The sequence below is a fragment of the Aquarana catesbeiana genome, linkage group LG02, assembly GCF_042186555.1.
Source record: "Aquarana catesbeiana isolate 2022-GZ linkage group LG02, ASM4218655v1, whole genome shotgun sequence".
Classification (NCBI taxonomy): Eukaryota; Metazoa; Chordata; class Amphibia; order Anura; family Ranidae; genus Aquarana; species Aquarana catesbeiana.
Genome location: NC_133325.1, coordinates 658,037,268 through 658,060,615, shown reverse-complemented (window position 1 = coordinate 658,060,615; position 23,348 = coordinate 658,037,268). Strand labels below are relative to the sequence as shown.

General features: G+C 42.8%; 1 protein-coding gene across 3 annotated transcripts in view; it reads right to left on the bottom strand.

Moving 5' to 3' along the window:
- Window positions 1-6,547: 6,547 nt before the first annotated feature.
- Window positions 6,548-23,348, bottom strand: part of BCL7B (BAF chromatin remodeling complex subunit BCL7B) — a 33,626-nt gene continuing 16,825 nt past the window's right edge. For all 3 annotated transcript variants that reach the window (XM_073616581.1, XM_073616579.1, XM_073616580.1), the window contains exons 5-6: window positions 8,227-8,306; window positions 6,548-7,691 (exon numbers count right to left, since the gene is read on the bottom strand). In XM_073616581.1, the coding sequence (XP_073472682.1) occupies window positions 7,602-7,691; window positions 8,227-8,306 (170 nt within the window). In that variant the 3' untranslated portion in view covers window positions 6,548-7,601. The remainder of the gene's footprint in view (window positions 7,692-8,226; window positions 8,307-23,348) is intronic.

Here is a 23,348-nt window from a genome sequence, read left to right as displayed (position 1 = left end):
GCGAGTTAAGAGGAGAAAAGTGCCATCCTGTAGCCACGATGGGACGGATGTTACTGGTGAGGTAAGACACTGCTCAGTGTCTCCTATTCACCAGCTGGGATTCTTTGTACCCCCCACCCAGAGATGTCTGCTTACCCCACTTCCCTGATGACTGGGAAAAAGACACACACCTCTGGGAGGTGACCTTCCCCCAACACCTGCCAACACTGACAGAGAAACCTTCAGAAATTGCTAAAACAAATCCCTTAACACCTCCTAAGGGGGCCCTGAGGGGCTGCAGGCTCCAGATTTTATGTCACATGGCTTTGCCCCCCCCCCAGATCTAAGTTGAGCCCCCCCCCAAAACCCCCTGACCACCCCCCGCCCTAGATGCTATGCCCCTTTCCCATTACAGCACTCTATACTGCTCCTCCTCCGCAGGGCTGAAATCACATTCCTTTACAACACAGCTAGTCAGCCACAATCTTCACAGGGTGTATCTGCCAACTGCAACTACACTGCCATTCCGACCAGAGAATTTCACAGCTTAGAAGGGCAATATAAAAGGCAGATATAACCTGTGAAGGCTGACAGACTGTGTGTAAAGGAATGTGATTCCAGCCCTGTGTAGTGTGGGGGGGAGGAGCTGTATACAGTGCTGGGATGGGAAAGGAGCTCTGCCAAGTGACCTGCTAGGGGTGCCTGTCCTCTGATATAAGGAGGAACTCTGGGAATTCAAAACTCTTAAGCCACTTTGAGTATCTTGGCATGCGGTGGGTGTATCTGCAAGCACGGTGGAAGTGGTGGGTGGTAGTGGGGGGGGCCATGTCAACTTTTGCATCAGGGCCCACAAGCTTCAAGCTACGCCTCTGGGTGTTCGTGTGTTCGCACAAATTTTGTGACTGTTCACATGTTCTGCTGAGAACCGAATCGGGGGGTGTTTGGCTCATCTCTACTATAGTTCCTATCAACCACAGGGATTTGTAGTGAATGGGGGCAGGTATACTACGTCTATACATGTTGAATGTGTCTGAGAGTCAAAAAGTCCTGGTCTGCCCACCACAGCAAGTGGGGCTGGATTACATCAAGCAAAATAGGAGGCTTAGCAGCAACCGGACTTACAAACAGGAATCCAAAGAGAATTAACAGTTTGATTTGAAAATGAATAGGTTATTTCAGAGCAATTACTGAATGATCCAGAAGATGGTGACATATTTAGGAAGGCAGGAAAAAAGCAACAGGAACATGTAAAGAAGGTTTTCCCCGGAGTTCTGCTTTAAAGCGGAATTAAACCCTCCTATCCTTTAGGCTACTTTAATACTGAGGCAGCGGGTCCGTGAGCGGTAAAGCACCACTAGTTTTAGCAGTGCTTTACTGCTGTTTAAGCTGCGCTTTTCGGCTGCTAGCAGGGTGCTTTTAACCCCCACGAAGGGGTTAAGAGCACACGTGTTGCAGCGCTTCCGAATCGCTTTTTAGGCACGTCGGAAGCAATATAAATAAATAAATAAATAAAAATTAAAATAGAAAAGAAAAAACGCGCTATAGAGCTCAAACAACAACAAAAATGTAGCTGCACAAAAAAAAAACCAATATCTGTGTAAAAACTGCCAATTAAAATAAATAAGTGCGCTTACAGTCTGTGTGCAAATGTGATTAAATTAATTAAATATACATAAATCTAAGTACGATGGATTGAATGTCCTTAAAATGAATACACACTAATGTGCAAAATGAAAAAAACATATATTAAAATTTAAATGCATCAAGTACTGAATTTGTGATCACATCGATCTATCACCAAACAAAACAAAAATAGTCAACAGTGAAAACATGTAAAAAATAATGAGTGAAGTCCATATGGTAAACGACAGAGAAAAATTCCATGAGCGTATTTCAAACCCATGAAAATAGAAGAACAAGTCCACAGTCCATCAAACCGTAACCCATATGGGTGAAGGAAGAGGAGAAGAATATATAAATGTGACTCCTAAATATAGTGAATCCAAGAAATATTGAAGGTGGACCCTTACCCGAAATGGTGGACCTCCCTATTGGCAAGGTTTGTGCGCAAGCAGATTTAGCCCTCTGCGGGAACCGTAAGGTGATAGAGTCCAACACAGCCGATGGGTCGAGCGTCTCCAACCTGGCGTGGTCCAAATCGTCTGCCTGAAGGGGGGGACACCCACCGAAATGGTGGACCTCCCTATTGGCAAGGTCTTGTGTGCAAGCAGATTTAGCCCTCTGCGGGGACCATAAGGTGATAACGTCCAACACAGCCGATGGGTCGAGCGTCTCCAACCTGGCGTGGTCCAAATCGTCTGCCTGAAGGGGGGGGCACCCACTTAGGAGGCCGATGCCGATGCTGCTCCTTGCTCTAGGGAAGACCCGGGGCCGCTGCTTCTCCTCCCGGCTGAATAGGAAGTGGGTCCTCCTGAGACCCGATTTGCCGGGAGTCCTAAGTCCAGTAGATGGCGACACAGAAGGTTGCTGAGACTGGATCCAGGAACAAACTTCACAGTCTGAAGACAGTCAGGAGGCTGTATATTTCCCATCCCACAGCAGCCCACTGACACTCTTAGATGATCCTTAGATGATCGGAAGCAATGCCCATTTATCCAATGGGCAGGGGGCGGTATAGGAGCGCTGTATACAGCGCTCCCGAACCGCCCCAAAGATGCTGCTTGCAGGACTTTTTTTCCCGTCCTGCAAGCGCACTGCCCCAGTGTGAAAGCAAAAAAGACCTGTTTTGCAGAGCTTTTAAGGCGATTTGGAAGCGCTTCCCATTCATTTCACGCCCCAAAGATGCTGCTTGCAGGACTTTTTCTACTGCCCTGCAAGCGCACCGCCCCAGTGTGAAAGCACCCATTCAAATGAATTGGAGGCAGTTTTCAGGTGCTATTTTTAGCGCTAAAACATCTGAAAACTGCCTCAGTGTGAAAGGGGTCTAACGGTGTTTTGAAACCGTTAAAGTGGAAGTCCAGACTAACACTAAAATTGCTACATCTATAGACATCCATGATCTAACACTAACCTATCTAGCCCTGTAAAGAAGAAATCAGTATACATAACTTTCTTGAAACCGCTTTGGTCTGGTCTTTAACGGCGGAAGCTCTGCAGAGGACACTGTGAAATGAATGGGAAGTGAGGTCACCCATAAACCAATTATGGGGCTTCTGTTGTCAGCTGCCTCCTCTGCACCCGCCTCCACAGCGAAGCCGCCACTGACAGCTTAGCTGAGCTGCTTCAGAAAAGGTACATATACTGATTTCTTCTTTGTAGGGCTAGATAGGTTAGTGTAGGATCGTGGATGTCTATGGATGTAGTGATTGTAGTGTTAGGCTGGACTTCTACTTTAAATTGATGGGTTTAGTTCTGCTTTATGATTTACTGCTCCTTAGGGGCTCTGTGCTTCAACAAAATGGCAGCCTCCAGCAAGAAGAAATAGGAACAATGGTGGAGGCAATTTACAGCACACACTCATTTTGGAACATAATTATTAATGTGGAATGTATGTTCCCTGCTAAAGATCATTATTTTATCAAGTTATTATGGGTAAAGTTCTGCTTTGTTGAAAAGTTGTGCAAGTCCTGCCCTCCGTCCACCCTCTGCCCTACTGTGATGATGGTGTGGGTGTGTGTGTGTGTGGGGGGGGGGGCTGTGAGAGGACACCCTTTAGTGATTCCTGCTTGATTGGTATTTAAAGTATTTATTATGTAGACCTGTACATTCTCATATACCATAACATATAAAGCAGTTCTGTAACTATTAATATGAAATGTAAAAAATGTCACCCATAATAAAATACTTGACACTTACCTGGGGTTTTGTTCAAAATCCCCTGTCCTCCAGCACTAAGGCCAGAAGCTTTAGCAAACAGCACTTCTAGGAGTGTCGGATGCCTGCCTCTCCTGTGGTTCCATCTATCAGCCACTATGGGACATAGTAGAGATATAGGGGCCAGAAGAAGAAACCAAAGAGTACAGCGGGTGGGGGACTGGGAAGTGTATCAGATATGAAGATTCTAGACTATTGTTATGTTATGAATCGTTATGAGTGCCTTCTACTTTTCACTACTCCAAAATGCTGATGGAGCCCAAAAAGGAAAAAATCCTACGTAAATTCTGACTTTAAGAAAGTCTACATTTGCATAAAGCTAGGTGTCAATGCTCCCAACTGGCAATTGGCCACTTAGACTCTGTATTAGGTTGTCAATGTGTGTTTCAGAACTCCAACACAGCTGAATAACCATTTTAAAACTCATAAGAGAATTTTGTGTTCACTTCCTTACCAATATACTCCCAAATGTCTAACTAATCTTTAACAAAACATTTTTTTTTTTAGTTAAGGAGGAATGTTAAAAAAAAAAACTAATGGGGAAGGAGGTTTAGTGATGTAGAGATGTGTAGATCAGCCTATACCAAGGGTCTTCAAACTATGGCCCTCCAGTTGTTCAAGAACTACAATTCCCATCATGCCTAGCCCTGTCTGTGAATGTCAGAGTTTTACAATGCCTCATGGGATCTGTAGTTCCGCAACAGGTGGAGGGCCGTAGTTTGAGGATCCCTGGCCTATACTGATCTGAGCCACCAGAACAGAAAGTTTGGACCCCTGCTCTATAGTAACTGACAAATTAATGTCTTTTTACCTCTCTTGCCACAACAAGACTCCTAGTTCCACCCTGATGTTCAATGTATGTCACTGCTGTGGCATTATCTGTTTGAATCCTAATCAGGTGACCCTCCGTTCAGGGTGTCCAGCACTGCAGGGACAGTCAGATTGTACGAAGTTCCAGAATGTTCATTGGGAGGTAAAATTCTGTGTCCAAGTCTCCTGCTCAGGGTATCCAGGACTCCACCCCAGCCCTAAAGGCTGGCATCCATTGAGGACCTTACATAGGATCAGATGGAAGGACTTTCCCATCTCCAGAGCAGGGTTCTGAGCCACCATGCCAAGGATTACATGGTCTTCGGTGCCAAGGAAATCAATCTAAGGACTGGACTGACTTGTCCCAGAATGTCAGGATGTTGTATTGTAGGGGTCTAGAGTAGAACTGGGCATATGGAAACTACATCAAAAAAACTTTAATACAGAAACAAAGAGTCAGTACTTCTGAACTGAAGTGTCCAAGTCTGGAAGCAGACAGTCTGAAGTTTCTCCTGGTTTAGAAAAACTCTGGCTTCAGCTGTGTCTAGGATAAGATCCAGATATTGGGTTGGTTCCAGCAATGACATTTGAAGGTTCTGGATGGATGGTCTGTGCTACATTGACAGCTTCAGCAGTTGGTCATCTACGTATCACACAATGGGGATGCCCTGGGACATTCTAAAGTTTTTGTTTTCAGAACATTGTTTTTGTAATAGTTAGTGGGCATAAATCAACCATAGTGTTAGGAAAATTTGAAGGAGTAGGATGGAAATTTTTTCTCAAATGTACAAAATTCTAACTGTGGATGTGGTTTTCATTCAAGAAAAAAATTGTACATATTGTAATGCGTGTGGTCTAAGCAAAAAGTGATGTAGCACCCTGATGTTTAGGTAGGGTTGCTCCTAAATTTACCTGCCAGGTGTAGTTACCTTAGCTCATTGTTAGGGATCAATTGATTTCACCCTAAGTCTAGAATTGCTGCACTTCTCTCTTCTGCCGCTAGGTGGCCGGGTACCTGGTGGCATTAGCTAAGACAAGAGCAAAGCAAGGCCAGATTAGGAGTATATGGGGTGTCCCAGCCAATGGGCAGGGGTTTTCTTGAATCCCTTGGCCTGCTGGCAGAGCCTATATATTTGGGTGGAGTCAGGTGATCAGTATTTTGTGCCACCTGGACAGCTGTCCAGGAAGATACTACAGTGAAGATTGGAAGAGCTTGAGGGATTCAGTGGCAGTGAATCAGAATGGGTCTAGTGAGAGAGACTGAGAGCTCAGTTGGTTGAAGAACTACAAGAAGTGAATGTAGTGGAAGTGACGGAACTGTTACACCTTGTATTAGAAACTGTTAAAGACTGTTGCTATAGGAGACAGCATTCCTACACATGCAGATGCGGCATCTTGCTGGATGCCTTTCCCTGCATGGCTGTCTACCTGTAGAAATCTCTGAGTTTGCCAATTAACATTGCAACTACCTAAGGGTGTCCTGGCCCTAACCCTCTCTCCCAAAGTTCTGTTTAAGAGAAATAAAATCTCTTTGCATTCAAGAAGTGTCTGGCACCCATGAATATAACTTGCATTGCACCCACTATGCCTTACAACCCACTCTATATGGAAGGATGTCAACAGTTCTTGGCTCTAAAGGTTCCCATTTGACTAGAGGAGGCCTGGGACCTTGCTACAGTAAGCTATTTCAGAACCTCTATTGATTTTTTTTCCTGGCTTGTGTCCTTAATGGAAAGGTTTTCTCTCTCATCCGGTCCCAGAGGCATACTAGAAAGCAAGAGCAAATCTTTCTCAACAGGGTCGCATAGAGAAGTTCCAATCCTTTCCCACTCAATCTATTAAAAAAAGTTTTGCCTTCTGTGCCATTTATCTGTGTAAATATATTTTTTAATATATAACATAAAAAAATAAACCACAAAACCCATTTCAAATAGCTTAATTTATTAAAAATATCTTTTGTTGTGCTGAAACACATTCATAAACTTCTAAATGTTATAGAACAGGTAGTACTATAACTCTTATGAAATAAGCTTAACACAATATATAGGATCTCTGTAGATTTAAGGAATGAAATAGTTTGATAACACATGGACATTTTTTTTTCTATTCTCAGTGGTAGGCAAGAGACACTGAAACTTAATTATGATCAAATTTCTTCTTTCAAATGAAAGAATGTAACTGTTTATGATGGATAAAAGATGTACTTTAGCTCCAATTCTCTCATTATCTTCTGGAAGGTGTCTGACAAAGTGCAATTGTGTCAGTCTATTTTGTTTACTGGCCAGGTGATGATTAGGCCACACAGGGTAGGACACACAATATCAACTGTTAGACACAATTCTTCATAAACTCCATAAAGGAGGGCAATGAAGCTAGATGAGAACATTGCATGGAAACAGCATACATAGTTGGCATCTGCGGATTTCAGGGGACTGATAGAACATTATTTTAAAAGTGCCTTTAAAAATATGGCAATAAAGCAAAACTTTACCATTACACTTTGCAGTCTGGACTGCATCTCAGTCAGGTAGGTTACAATTTCCTCCCTTTGAAAGCTATATGGTCAGTAATTGCACAACATCCAGCCTTTAATGAAACCTATCAGGACATCTGTTATCCTTCACAGCCCAGGATCTCATAACGCAGTGGAGGCTCCAGCTCTGAACTTGTGCCAAGTAACAGCAATCCTGACATATTCCCTTTAAGTGCAAACATTGTCAGCTAAGGCTTTTAAAGACTTTTACAGCAAGACAATTTAAGCAGAACTAAACCCATTGGGTTCCCTGTTTCACAAAACGGTAATATTCAATATGTCTGCTCTCCGCCAAACTTTTAAGCCCTCAAATGGCTGGTGCAATAGTTGTTTACATGAGTAGCACCATGACAATTGCAAATCTAAATAGTGGCTAAGATGGCACCCTCCCCAAGGATAGGACATAAGAGGGTTTAGTTCTGCTTTGAGCATGCTGACATTGCCACTAGCTTTTTAAAGCTGTTGTTGGATGGGAAGGCACATCTGGGCATGCTCTCTTCAGTGGTGGTGCTCCAGACTCATCCAGATCTTCTAGCTAAGGAGGAAAAAAATGAATTTTGCATTTAGGTGTCATTCATCATTGCTAGATACATTGTAACCACAACCTTCTTATTAAAACATGTAATTGGCAGAATGCAACAAAATCTGTACTTTTAAACTTAAAGTAGAAGTTCAGCCTGAAACTAACTACAGTAACTCTAAATCAACTGGCAGCCACATTTTAAGACTAATCTATCTAACCCTATAAAGCAAAGATTGCTATACATAAGTTTTCTGCAGCTGCTCCGGTCCGAACAAGTTGGCAAACTATTGTCGCTGATCAGATGCAGCTGTTGATCAGTGTATTCTGATGGCACCGCGTTCTGCTGTCAGAATACAATGTTCTGGTGGGGGAATTTCCACCATCCACCACAATTTAGTAAGTTTTAAATACACTAAGAAATGATCTTATATTGGTATTAAGACTGACTCACATGAGTGGCTTTGTTAGGAAGTAAAAGGTCTACTGCAAGGTTTCTGATACTAGTAGGATTGGACGTGGTATTGTAACATCTAGCATCAACATGTACCTGAGCGGAAGACAGAGCAGGCTCCTCCTTGGTCAGGGTAGGTGGTTCATCAGCTCCCTCAGAAACAGCAACAGAGGGCTCTGAAAAAAGCATACACAAAGAATCAAATCCTTTATCAAATAGTATTCATGAACTGTCACTACCATCCACTCCTCCATACTACAGCTTCCACTGCATTACTCCTATGCCGTCTATATAACAAGATTAAAAGCAATAAAATTGAAGAAAGACTATGTAGAAGTCTTCTTAACACAAGCTTGTAAACCGGATTGTTGCCGAGGAAAAGCTTGAACCAACTTTCAGAAAAGAGGCACAAGAAGAAGATTGTAGCACAGTGAAAATACCATTCCTATACTCCAATGGCAGGATGAATAAAGAATAATAGAGCCTGGCCATAAAATGTAGCTATGATGCTGCTCATAAAACCAAGAGTCTACAGTATGTATGTGGTCCTTTGAGTTCTACTGCAGAGGAAGATCGGAATTCAGATAGTCAAATCCTCTCCTTCAGCAGGGATCATATAATAAAATGCTATCATCTATGGTTATGCAAGCATCAACGGAGGGAATATGGAAACGCATTTTCTGAAGAAAAGTCATGTATGCCACCCTTTCTATTGCTGGTTATTGCTCATTATTTATCCATGTCAGGCTATAAACTGAACCTATACCAGTTAAAAAAAAATGGATACCCTGTGTTGAAGGCTTCTTCAGGTACTTGCAAACCATACGTCCTCTGTTCAATGCCCCAGGATCAATGAACAGCCTTGAATATTTTTCCTGCAAATAGTAACTACCTGATTGATGGCTCTGGCCCACCCTCACCTTATTGTGAGGATACCCATGAAAGTAATGGACAGTGTGGAGTGGGAGGTGGGGGGTTAGCACCACCTACCAGGTAAGATCGCAGATCTATGTGCATTTCTGGCCCCTCCTCCTCCTCCCCCCCCCCCCCCCCCCCCCCCGCTGCCTTCTGTGACACACACAGGTCCCAGAAGATGGCAGGACCATCCAGAAAGCGCAGCGCGACTCGTGCATGCACAGTAGGAAACTGGCTGTGAACCACTGCTGGTTTCCCTTACTAACAATGCCGGCACCTGCACCCAAAGCCAATTGACGAATCGACTTGGGGTGCCGACATTGGATCCCTGGACAGGTAAGTGTCCTTGTATGAAAAGTCAGCAGCTACAGTATTTGTAACTGCTGACTTTGAATTTTTTCCAGACTGGAGCTCCTCTTTAATCTTTGTTTATGGCAGACAAGCACACTGATATTTAAGGAGCCTGGAGTGCTAGACCAAATAGCGGAATTGCTGTGCATGCTAAAAATGTCTGCAATGCCAGGCAAGTATCTGCTTCTGTTATTTTTTTTAATTTGCCACAGTTCACTTTGAATTAATACTTGAGCATAGGTCCACCTTAAAGCAGAACTAAACCCTCCTGTGCTTTTCAGCCAAGTGGCCATATTAGCCTCTCTTTGATTTTCAATTGCCATGATGCTGCACATGTGATTAGTTATGACACCAGCCATTTGATGGTTTGGGATTTCTTTATTAACCACTTCAGCCCCGGACCATTTGGCTGCGTTGCTTTAACTGGTAATTGCACGGTCATGCAATGTTGTACGAAAAACAACATTTGCGTCCTTTTTTTCCCACAAATAGAGCTTTCTTTTTATGGTATTTGATTGCCTCTGTGATTTTTATTTTTTGCGATATAAACGGAAAAAGACAGAAAATTTTGAAAAAAAATGATATTTTCTACTTTTTGTTATAAGAAAAATCCAATAAACTAAATTTTAGTCATACATTTAGACCAAAATGTATTCAGCCACATGCCTTTGGTAAAAAAAATGTCAATAAGCGTATATTTATTGGTTTGCGCACAAGTTATAGCGTCTACAAACTAGAGTACATTTTCTGGAATTTACGCAGCTTTTAGTTTATGACTGCCTATCTCATTTCTTGAGGTGCTAAAATAGCAGGGCAGTACAAACCGCCCCAAATTACTCCATTTTGGAAAGTAGACATCCCAAGGAAATTGCTGAGAGGCATGTTGAGCCCACTGAATATTTAATTTTTTTTCCCAAGTGAATGAAAAGTGACAAAAAAAATTTTTTTTTACAAAAAGTTGTCACTTAATGATATATTGCTCACACATGCCATGGTTATATGTGGAATTACACCACAAAATACATTCTGCTGCTTCTCCCACTACCTATCACAATTTTGAAGGCCATAAAATGCCCAGATAGCACAAAACCCCCCAAATGACCCCATTTTGGAAAGTAGACGCCCCAAGCTATTTGCTGAGAGACATGTTGAGTCCATGGAATATTTTATATTGTCAAGTTATTAAGTTGTCACTAAATGATATATTGCTCAAACATGCCATGGGCATATGTGGAATTACACCCCAAAATACATTCTGCTGCTTCTCCTGAGTACGGGGATACCACATGTGTGAGACTTTTTGGGAGCCTAGCCGCATACTGGACACCGAAAAACCAATCACCGCCTTCTGGCTTTCTAAGGGCGTAAATTTTTTATTTCACTCCTCACTACCTATCACAGTTTCGAAGGCCATAAAATGCCAAGATAGCACAAAACCCCCCCAAATGACCCCATTTTGGAAAGTAGACACCCCAAGCTATTTGCTGAGAGGCATGGTGAGTATTTTGCAGCTCTCGTTTGTTTTTGAAAATTTTCTTTTTCTTTTTTCAATTTTCAAAACTTTGTGACAAAAAGCTAGATCTGCAAAATACTCACCATAACTCTCAGCAAATAGCTTGGGGTGTCTACTTTCCAAAATGGGGTCATTGGGGGGGGGGGGGGGTTGCCATCTGGGCATTCCATGGCCTCCGAAACTGTGATATAGGCAGTGAGGAGTGAAATCAAAAATGTACACCCTTAGAAAGCTTGAAGGCGGTGATTGGTTTCTGGGGTTCCTAGGTGGCTAGGCTCCCAAAAAGTCTCACACATGTGGTATCCCCGTACTCAGGAGAAGCAGCAGAATGCATTTTGGGGTGTAATTCCACATATGCCCATGGCATGTTTGAGCAATATATCATTTAGTGACAACTTTGTGCTAAAAAAAAAAAAAAAAAAAAAAAAAAAAAAATCTTTTTTCCGCAACTTGTGTCAAAATCTAAAATATTCCATGGACGCAACATGCCTCTCAGCAAATAGCTTGAGGTGTCTAATTTCCAAAATGGGGTCATTTGGGGGGGGTTGAACTGTCCTGGCCTTTTTTTATTGCACAACATTTAGATGCTTATGTCACACATCACCCACTCTTCTAACCACTTAAAGACAAAGCCCTTTGACACTTTTTGTTTACATGAAAATTTTTTTTTTTGCAAGAAAATTACTTTGAACCTCCAAACCTTATATATTTTTTTAAAGCAAAGGCCCTACAGATTAAAATGGTGGGTGTTTCATTTTTTTTTCACACAGTATTTGCGCAGCGATTTTTCAAACGCATTTTTTTTGGAAAAAACACTTTTTTTAATCTTAATGCACTAAAACACACTGTATTGCCCAAATGTTTGATGAAATAAAAAAGATGATCTTAGTCTCAACAAGGACCAGTACATTGCTGGTCCTTGTTGGGCATATATTGTAATCCTTTTTTTTTTCCATGCAGCCTGTGGGCTGAACGAAAAAAAGATTGATCGGTGGGTATGCCCACCATTAGAATACCTCCCTTCATCCACCCACTTCCAATGATGGGCATACCTGCACCATTTTGTTTTTAACTGTGGTGGTGAAATCACCTCCTACAGCGCTGGAGTCAGGGCTTTATGCATCATGGAAGCAAACGCTGTTGCTGTCAAGATAACTAACTGAATGGCGTACTTGCTAAGCAAATGATGGTTAACAATAAAACAAAGTAACATTACAGTATAACAGTAAGACATACCATACCTGCAAAGCAAATACAAAAAAAATTTGTAAAAAATAAAACATTTTTTAACGCAATCTGTGCCTAAAATATATATATGCCGAAGCATGGGGGCATCCGCCCCAAAAGTTAGGAGCAAATCGCTCCTCCACCCCTGCTGCCCCCATGCTTCGGCATATATGCTCTTTTTTTTAACTGTGGTGGTGAAATCATCTCCTACAGCGCTGGAGTCACGGCTTTATGTATCCTGGGAGCAAACGCTGTTGCTGTCAAGATAAATAAATCCGCACTGCAGCTAAATGGCGTTCCTGAAAACAAAAAAAAATGGTTAACAATAAAGCACAGTAAACAGTAAAGTATAAAAAAATTACATACCTGAAAAGTAAACATGATAAAACATAATAACAATAAAACATTGCAGAATAGAATACAGTAAGAGAGCAGAACAATAGAGAGAATAGAGCGAGAGAACAATAAAACAACTATTTTTGTTTTTTTATTCTATATATTTTTTGTGTTTTTTTTTTTTACACTTTTATTTGTAACTGTAACGGTTGTAACGATTCAGTTCCAGGTTCGGGTCTCTCAAAATGCGATGGCATCTTGGGAGACCCTGTGAAAGGTTGTCCTAGTCTGTGCAGTGCTGTACCCTACGCTAAAACTCCACTAGTGTATGGTAGCGTTCAAAACATTCACCAATGCAAAGACCAAAATTATCAGGACAGGAGGGACAATAATAGCTGGTGTCACGCCTATATCAGCGCTTGCTACAGACGCGACATCTTCTTTGGGGGGCTCATTGGGTAGGGGTACTCGGGAGGACATACGGAAAATGCCTCTCATGCAGCCGGCTTACTGCATTTGGATTGGAAAGGTAAGGTGAAGCACCCCCTGGAAACAGAAGGGCTCTGATGATCTCTTCCTGGAATTTAAGGAAGGATCCAGTCCGTCCTGAAGCTCTGTATAGCACATGAGCGTTCAGCAAAGCCAATTGAAATAAACAGACACTTTTTTGTACCAGCGTCTGGCCTTACGGGCACCTAGGTACGGCGCCAACAACTGGTCGCTGAGGTCCACCCCTCCCATATTTTGGTTATATTCGTGGACACAGAGGGGTTTCTCCACAACACCAGTCGCCGTAGGAATTTGGACCGTCATGTCTGCGTGAAGTGAGGACAGAATGAAAACATTCTTATTATCCCTCCACTTCACAGTGAGCAAATTATTACACTTCAAGCAGGATCTCTCCCCCAGCCTAAGATGGGAATCTACAAGCCGCTGGGGAAAGCCCCGGCGATTAGATCGCACAGTGCCACATGCGCCAATCTGATGATCAAACAAGTGACTAAAAAGTGGAATAATTGTCCACATACAAATAGTAACCCTTTCCGAATAAGGGTGACACCAAGTCCCACACAATCTTGCCAGCACTCCCTATGTAATCTGGGCAGTTTGGCGGCTCTACGTGACTATCTTCCCTCGTAAACCTTAAAACTATATGTATAGCCTGTGGCCCTGTCACAGAGCTTATACATCTTGACTCCGTATCTGGCACGCTTGCTGGGAAGATACTGTCTGAAAGACAAGCGGCCAGAAAATGTAATCAGGGACTCATCAACACAGACAACTTGATCGGAAGTAAACAAGGCTGCAAAACGTCCACGAGGACGACAGAGTCCATTGTCGTTAAAGTGCATGAACAGCAAGATCTGCTCGTATCGTGCCCTGGCCATGAAAGCAGAGAACACGGACGTATGGTGAATTGGGTCAGTGGACCAATATGACTGCAACTCACTCTTTTTAGTTACGCCCATGAGGAGGAATAGGCCCAGAAAGGTCTTAAATTCGGAAAACGTAATTGGTTTCCAATCTCTGGCAAGGGAGGACAACTGGGGATTAGTGGCGATGAATTGACCAGCATACAAATTACTTTGGTCCGCAATAGATCTATAGAGATCTTCCGTGAAAAACAGCGAATAAAAATCAAGTGACGTAAAATCAACTGTTTCCACCTGAATTGCGGGTTGGCCAGTGAATGGTGGAAGTACGGGTGCTGCAGAAGTGGTGGGCTCGCAATTAGGATTGGCAAATTCTGCAGGAAGGACACTATGGGCACGACGGGCCTGTCTTTGTCTTCTTGGTGGCAGCGGAACACTACTTGTGCTTGCCACCTCGCCAGCTTAAACTGGACTTATGGGACTTGCCACGTCACCATGTGATACTGCAGTGTTGGATGTACGACCAAGGTGTACTAGGCCGCTGGTGCTTGCCAGTTCACCAGAAGGATGAAGCACTAGTACTTCTCTGCTCCATACGAGAGCCCTGCGGTTCTTGCACCTCAACAACAGCAGAAGAAGATCAGTGTCTGGTACGCCTGACCTTGGCAGGGACCACAACTCCGTCGTCAGAGCTATCTGTCATGGAGCTGCTGTGGTCTACAGGATCGTATTCTGAGCCTGAATCTGACAGATGAGTGACTTCCTCTTCACTGTCTGTCATGCTCAGAAACCTGTAGGCCTCTTCACTAGTGTACCTTCGATTTGCCATTTTGGCCTCTACATTTACTGGTACACTAGTGAGACTCACAGGAAAAAAAGCTCCTAGGCTGTCAGCAACTGTATCAAACGCTCCAAAAAAACTGTTAGCGATCACAGGGATCAGGCCTGACTCTGCGAACGCTGCAGTTATGTGTTTAGTGTTTTGTAAGTGACAGTGATCGATTGATACTGAACTTGGGTGGGCTGGGCTGGGTTGGGTGGAGGGTCAAAACGCAGGTGCTAGCGGGTATCTGGGCTGATCCCGCTAACACTGCATTTTTGGGAACCCTAAACTGCTGGGGAAGCTAGTATAGATCTGATCAGATCAGATATTGATCCGTTCAGACACTATACCACTAAGGGAGGTGTATGCTGCGTGCGAGGGTGTTAGCGCTACAGGCACTAATCTGACGCTGCCTGGGGCGACGCAGACCCTAACTGACCCTAAAACCTAAAACTGATATCACCCGCCGGGCAATCAGTGGGTTAAACCTTTATTGGGTAATAAACGGCGGGTGCCCTGATGCTATAAAAATCAAACTAACTAACCAGCGTCACCTGTAACACTTATACGGTGATCACTGGTGACAGGGGGTGAAAGGGTTAACTAGGGGGCAATCAGGGGGCTAAAACCTTTATTGGGTAATATATGGGGGTACCTGACGCTATAAAAACCTGACGGTGAACCTTAATAGCTAACTGGCTAACTAGCGTCACCTGTGACACTTATACGGTGATCTCTGGTGACAGGGGGTGAAAAGGTTAACTAGGGGGCAATCAGGGGGCTAAAACCTTTATTGGGTAATATATGGGGGTACCTGACGCTATAAAAACCTGACGGTGAACCTAAATAACTAACAGGCTAACTAGCGTCACTGGCATCACTAATACGGTGATCAGAAAAAAGATTGCTTAGTGACACTGGCGACAGGGGGTGAAACGGTTAACTGGGGGGCGATCAAGGGGTTAGACCTTTATTAGGGGGGGTTAAGGGGGTACCCTAGACCTAAAGGGGCCTACCACTAACAGCCCTAACACTTATAACAGTCACAAAATGACACCAGTAAAAAAATGAAAACTGCTATTGCTAACTGCTCAAAATCAAAACCGTATATTGCAGCTTACCAATAATTCGATGTGGCGGTTGCATTAGTTTTCTTGTTTTAGGCTTTCCCCCTCCGATTTCACCTGGTGATCTGGCCAATAAACACACCACCTGTATTAGAGTGCCTCCACTCTGGATGAAAGAGCACAGGGGCACCTTTGGACAGCAGCATTCTCAGTTTGGGGGGGGGGGGTTAAATGTACAAGCAGATTTAGATACATTTACAAATTGAAAACAAACTCCAGCTTATGCTGCAGATACCAAGCATTTACAGCAACAGTTTGTTTCCCTTTTGGGATAAAGGTTTTACAATGAATAAATAAAAGTTGATCATTGTAAGTGCCCCTGTCAGTGGTAAATGGTTTGTCTCATCCCTGTAACTGCTACATTTGCAGGAGAACTTGTTCTGTTGAAAAACTGGTTGGATCGCCAGATGAAAATAAAGGAAAGAAAGCTTAAAAAAGAAAACTAACACAGCCATCACATCCTAGAATTAATGAACTGCAATATAATAAAAGTTTGCTTTTGGGTTTAATACTATTTTAAACTTACTAGCACACAAATGTTACATACTGTCAATCAATATTTATCAATTTCTAAGTGCAGCGCTATATATTAACACAAAAAAACAACAACTATATAACCAATAGTGTTGTTCTTCAAGACACTATAACAGACAGAGAATCAAAAGTATCTTATGTGTAAGGGCAGTGATGTTCCCAAAACTACTAGGTGGTTATGACCATTGATGTTCCACACTGTGTGGGAAAGCTCTCAGGCTTAAGCTGGCTATAGATGGACTGGCCAAATTTTAATCCATGTTACATAGTTACATAGTAGGTGAGGTTGAAAAAAACACATAAGTCCATCAAGTCCAACCTATGTGTGATTATGTGTCAGTATTACATTGTATATCCCTGTATGTTGCGGTCATTCAGGTGCTTATCTAATAGTTTCTTGAAGCTATCGATGCTCTCTGCTGAGACCACCGCCTGTGGAAGGAAATTCCACATCCTTGCCGCTCTTACAGTAAAGAACCCTCTACGTAGTTTAAGGTTAAACCTCTTTTCTTCTAATTTTAATGAGTGGCCACGAGTCTTGTTAAACTCTCTTCTGTGAAAAAGTTTTATTTCTATTGTAGGGTCACCAGTACGGTATTTGTATATTGAAATCATATCCCCTCTCAAGCGTCTCTTCTCCAGAGAGAATAAGTTCAGTGCTTGCAACCTTTCCCCATAACTAAGATCCTCCAGACCCTTTATTAGCTTTGTTGCTAATTTTGTTTTCTTTGTTAGCAGCAGCTTGGCATTGCATCTACTAGGACCCCCAGGTCCTTTTCCATCCTAGATTCCCCCAGAGGTTCTCCCCACAGTGTATAGACTGCATTCATATTTTTGCCACCCAAATGCATTATTTTACATTTTTCTACATTGAACCTCATTTGCCATGTAGTTGCCCACCCCATTAATTTGTTCAGATCTGTCTGCAAGGTTTCCACATCCTGTGGAGAAGTTATTGCCGTTTAGCTTAGTATCGTCTGCAAATACAGAGATTGAACGGTTTATCCCATCCTCCAGGTCGTTTATGAACAAATTAAATAGGATTGGTCCCAGCACAGAACCCTGGGGAACCCCACTACCCACCCCTGACCATTCCGAGTACTCACCATTTATCACCACCCTCTGAACTCGCCCTTGTAGCCAGTTTTCAATCCATGTATTCACCCTATGGTCCATGCCAACTGACCTTATTTTGTACAGTAAACGTTTATGGGGAACTGTGTCAAATGCTTTTGCAAAATCCAGATATAACACGCCTACAGGCCTTCCTTTATCTAGATGGCAACTCACCTCCTCATAGAAGGTTAGTAGATTGGTTTGGCAAGAACAATTCTTCATGAATCCATGCTGATTACTGCTAATGATATCGTTCTCATTACTAAAATCTTGTATATAGTCCCTTATCATCCCCTCCAAGAGTTTACATACTATTAATGTTAGGCTAACTGGTCTATAATTCCCAGGGATGTATTTTGGGCCCTTTTTAAATATTGGTGCTACATTGGCTTTTTTCCAATCAGCTGGTACCATTCCAGTCAGTAGCCTATCTGTAAAAATTAGGAACAACGGTCTGCCAATCACTTGACTGAGTTCCCTAAGTACCCTCAGATGCAAGCCATCTGGTCCCGGTGATTTATTAATGTTAAGTTTCTCAAGTCTAATTTTAATTCTGTCCTCTTTCAAGCATGGAGGTGCTTCCTGTGTTGTGTCATGAGGATAAACACTGCAGTTTTGGTTACTGAAGCCCCCCCGATTCACTCGTGAAGACTGAGGAGAAGAATAAATTCAATGCCTTCGCCATCTCCCCATCCTTTGTAACCAGGTGTCCTTCCTCATTCTTTATGGGGCCGATATGGTCTGTCCTCCCTTTTTTACTGTTTACATTCTTAAAGAATTTCTTGGGATTTTTTTTTGCTCTCCTCCGCTATATGTCTTTCATGTTATATCTTAGCCGTCCTAATTGCACCCTTACATTTCTTCTTGCATTCTTTATAAAGTTTAAATGCTGAGTATGATCCCTCAACCTTGTATTTTTTGAAGGCCTTCTCCTTTGCTTTTATATGCATTTTTACATTGGAGTTAAGCCATCCAGGACTTTTGTTCGCTGTTTTAAATTTATTACCCAATGGGATGCATTGGCTAATGCGCTTATTTAATATGCTCTTAAAACAAACCCATCTCTCCTCCGTGTTCTTTGTTCCTAATATTTTATCCCAATTTATGCCTTTTAGCAAGGTTTGTAGTTTAGGGAAGTTGGCTCTTTTGAAATTCAGTGTCTTTGTATTCTCTTTATGTTTCCTATTTGTGTGATTTATACTGAAACTAATTGACCTGTGATCGCTGTTACCTAAATTGCCCCGTATTTCCACATCCGTGATCAGGTCTGTATTGTTGGTAATCAGTAGATCCAGTAATGTTTTATTTTTAGTTGGTGCGTCTACCATCTGACCCATAAAATTGCCCTGCAAGACATTAAGGAACTGGCGAGCCTTAAATGAATGCGCGGTTCCCTCCGCCCAGTCTATGTCTGGATAATTAAAATCCCCCATTATGATAACACTTCCCATCCTTGCTGCTAATCCAAATTGTGATAGGAGATCCGTCTCCACTTCCTCCCTCAGGTTAGGGGGCCTATAGCATACTCCCAGTATTATTTTCCCCTTAGCTTCATCCCTTTGGAGCTCTAACCATAAGGATTCCACCTCCTCCCTAGCTCCCTCAGTGATGTCATCTCTCACATTCACTTGTACATTATTCTTGATATATAGGCATACCCCTCCCCTTTTTTACCCTCTCTATCCTTGCGGTAAAGGGTATACCCTTGAATGTTTGCCAGTCAATCATGAGAGTTGTTGAACCAGGTCTCTGAAATTCCCACAAAATCCAAATCCTCCTCGTACAACAGTATCTCTAGTTCACCCATCTTGTCCGCCATGCTCCTGGCATTGGTGAACATGCCACATAGTTTAGACCGGTCGCATATTGTCCTCGTATTGGGTGTTTCGAGATTGCAACTAGGACTTGCTACTATACTTACCTTGTGTTTTTGTGCTTTGGTCAACCTACCACTAATGCCCCCAATACTACCCTCTGGAATATCTTCCGCACTGACTATCTCTACTTCTGGACCCTCCCCCCTCATTGCCTAGTTTAAATGCATGTATCGCTGCCCGTGTGGGATGTGAATGTTGGAAAACGTTTGTCTATCAGTGGCTGCAGCCACAGATCAGGGTATTCTGACAGCGGATAGCCCCGCCAATAAGCATACAATGTCCTGTGGGGCGGGGTTAGAGGGCATTCCTCCATCCATCTAGTTGTAAAAATTAAATTGTAAAAACAGTCCATATACCCAGTGAAGTGACTGGCCTCAGGTGATACACAGAGATGAAACAAATAGCCCTACATAAGTTTTAAAGCTGTCTGAGCATTCAGGAAAAAGGGGGCGGAGAGCTGAAGTTACACTCTGCAGTGCTCAGTGAGGAGAGCTCTGAGAGCTGATTTGAGGAAGAGAGACACACCTTTCACACAGCACACAGGAACAGAGCTTAGGCTGTCAATCAGCTGAAGCTTCCACCCCGTCACCTTTTTTCTCTTGGTGTCAATAAAACTTGTCAGAAGTGATTCATGCTGATAGCAGAGGAACAAAGCCGAAAAAAAGAAATGGAGAGAAGGAGAGAAATGCCACATAGTGCTCTTGATTGAGACATGTACAAACTATAGATGGATATGCTTTGTTCATACTTTATGTCTGAGGTTTACAACCACTTTAAAGTGGGGTTCCGGCTGCAAAAAAAAAAAAAAAAAAAAAAAAAAAAAAAGAGAGAATTAAAAGACAGCAGCTACAAATACTGCAGTTGCTGACTTTTAAAATAAGGACACTTACCTGTCCAGGGCGCCCGCGTTGTCCTTACCCAAAGCCGATCCGTCCCTCGGGTGGAGGAGCTGGCATCTTCAGTAAGGGTATGGGGAAGTAAAGCCTTGCGGCTTCACAGCCTGTTTCCCTACTGCGCATGTGCGAGTCATGCTGCGCATTCTGAATGGTCCCTGCTGTCTTCTGGGACCTGTGTGTCTCCCAGAAGTCAGCAGGGGGATGGAGGAGGGGCCGGACATGGCTTAGTTCGCCGCAGATTCTGCGACGCTCTTTCGCCGGAAGTGGGAGCAAAATACCTGTATTAGACAGGTATATGCTCCCCCCTGAAAGGTGCCAAATGTGACACCGGAGGGAGGGGGGACCGGATCAGCAGAAGTTCAATTTCTGGGTGGAATTCCACTTTAAGCTGTTCTAGAATGTACAGTACCACGGAGCACAACATATCCAAGTGAATGAGGGCAACACTGCAACCACTAGCCAAATGCTAGGCTCGCAATTGTGGCACAGTATTCCCATTCCAACAGCCAATTAAGCTGTCAAAAAAAAAAAAAATGAGCGATGCGTGTGTAAACAAGCCCTGGACCTTGAGTGCTCATTCACACCATGATCAAAGCACATGTAAAATACAGGTCTCCGCCAGGGCACATAGAAAATGATTGTTTTCTATATGCACCAGTCACAGCATAAGGCCCTGCCCACACCTTCAGGCTGGATTCACACATCTGGTGCGAACTGCAGTTCCGGTTTCCCTGCGAAGATAAAAATGATTCATTCAGCGGTTCCTCTCCGTTGTAGCTGCGGATCAGCTGACCGGGGGGGGGGGGGGGGGCTGGGGGGTAGGTGTAATGAGAAGGGGGGGGAGCATCTGTGTTCAGAATGGAGCACATCTACGAATCAGATGCGTTCCCATTGCAGATAATGTGCCTGCAATTCGCATTGCACTGCCTAGAAAACGCACACAAATTTTGTGCAATGCGGAGTGCAGATGCAACGCACATATGTGAACCATAACCATTGAAAACAACGTTCAAATGTTCTGCAAAGTGGATGCGGTGTAAGCCGCATCCAATTCGCAATAGCGTGAACCCAGCCTTAGATTTTATTGTGTGTTGCTAAGCGAAACAGATGTGTCATCAGAAGAAATGTTATTCAATGAGGCTGTTCAGATCTATGAGGTGTGGTACTGTTTAAAAAATGAGGCATGACTGTTTTTCTGTGTATTTTCATGTGCTGTAATGGCCAATAGAATAAAGAAAATGCATGTAAATGCGCTACAACGAACATTACAGAACACACTGAAAATGGACAATATAGATGTGGAGCTTGGCCTAACACTGGTGTGATGCAGACATGCTGCATTTTTCGCAGCACAATAAATGGCAAGGATCTGGACTGATTATAATATTTCTCCAGGATGTGTAGCTCGGAAGAGGAGAAACTTTCCATAATAAACAAAAAAATAAAAAAATCACTTTATTAAAATCCCAAAAGAACACACTGACATGTAACAGCGCACAAAATAAAAATGCTTACAAACAGGTAATTCTAGGCTTGTGGAGATGCTGCTGTAAACAGTCTCCAAGGCCTCACGCCTCAGCTTCACCCAAACGTGATGATGTTACCTTATCTCCAGTAGTTTTGGAAACACTCCTGGACTTATAAATAAGATACATGTGTTGTATGAACTAAAAAATATAGTTCAGATTAAATATATGGACTTTATTCAATATACATGGTTTTGTGTCTTATATATTGGTTGTGTTACATTCAGCACTTTGTACAATGTACTGTATAGATTTCTATAGCACCTTTAATGCTGTATCCATTATAGTGTCTCTGTGCACCATGAATTAAAGAATATGTTTTCATTAACACGTCATTTGATGTTTTCGTTGTTATATTTGCAGTTTTTTTTTGTGTGAATTTAATGCTGCGCTTAGTAATTCTGACTGAACCAGTTTCAATGGGAAAATAGTGCCAGAAGGGCTGCCGTGTGGTATTAACATTTTGAGATGATAAAGCTGACTTTCCACTCCAGACCCCATTTTCCATATTAAACCACTGAAAAAAAAATTTGAATCTCCCTAGATGTTGCTACAGCACATTACAGGAGGTTCTTCTCAGTATTCCCAGCATCTCATTAGAAAGATGGTGAAGTTACCCTCACCTTAGCACCATGGGCATGAGGGAGGTAAGGTAAATGTATACATTTTTTTCACCCAAGGGTGTTTTTCTTTTATTTGCAGCTTTTTTACACGTGGGGGGAGGAAGTCCCTCATTAAAGTATTTTGAAAGGAGTCACTTTGGGTGGGGGGCCCATAGAACCCAGAATCCCTTGGAGAAGTTGGGAAACCCTTGTTCCAGCTCCCCATGCACCTTCTATGTCTAAGTCACCCTGTGTCTATTGGGGGCACAGGGTGACTGAGAAAATGATGGACATTAAAAATGTGGTTTGGATTACCTTAAATGGAACAGTAATATTTTGCAACAATATCCCTCGAGAAATATATGATACAATAAATCCACTGTATCAGAGGGACTGAACATTGTAAAAGTTTTGTAGACGGTTGCTATGCCGTCTGCAATCCCCGACTAGCTTGGATGTGGATTTCAAGGTCTGCAATGTGTCTGCTAGTTTTGAGAGCTCCTGCTATTATGTGAAGGTGTCCTGTGTTTAGAATTATGATAATGTGTGCTGTGTCTTCTGAGCTAAAAGACGGCAAGGCTGACCAGAAAGGTCAAACCTCTGAGTCACCTAGGTTGGGTAAATGACTAGTTAAATAGCTCATGTTAATTTATGTTTCTGGTTAATTGGTAGGGTAATATGATCAGGAGGGGGGAACCTGAATCTGAATTGTACATAAGACTGTATTCTAGTTCTAATAAAGATTCCATGTTCAAGCTGTGTAACTAAGCTAGTCTCGTCTGGTTCTAGGTTACAACATATGGGCTGTAATATCCAATATCTGAAGGTCCAGATTGGAGGAAGCAGTGTACTGACATGAGCACTTAAAGTGGAGTTCCATACAAAAATTGAACTTCCGCTTTTTGGAACCCTCCCCCCCTCCAGTGTCACATTTGGCACCTTTCAGGTGCAGATACCTGTCTAAGACAGGTATTTGCACCCACTTCCTGGCATAGACTCCCA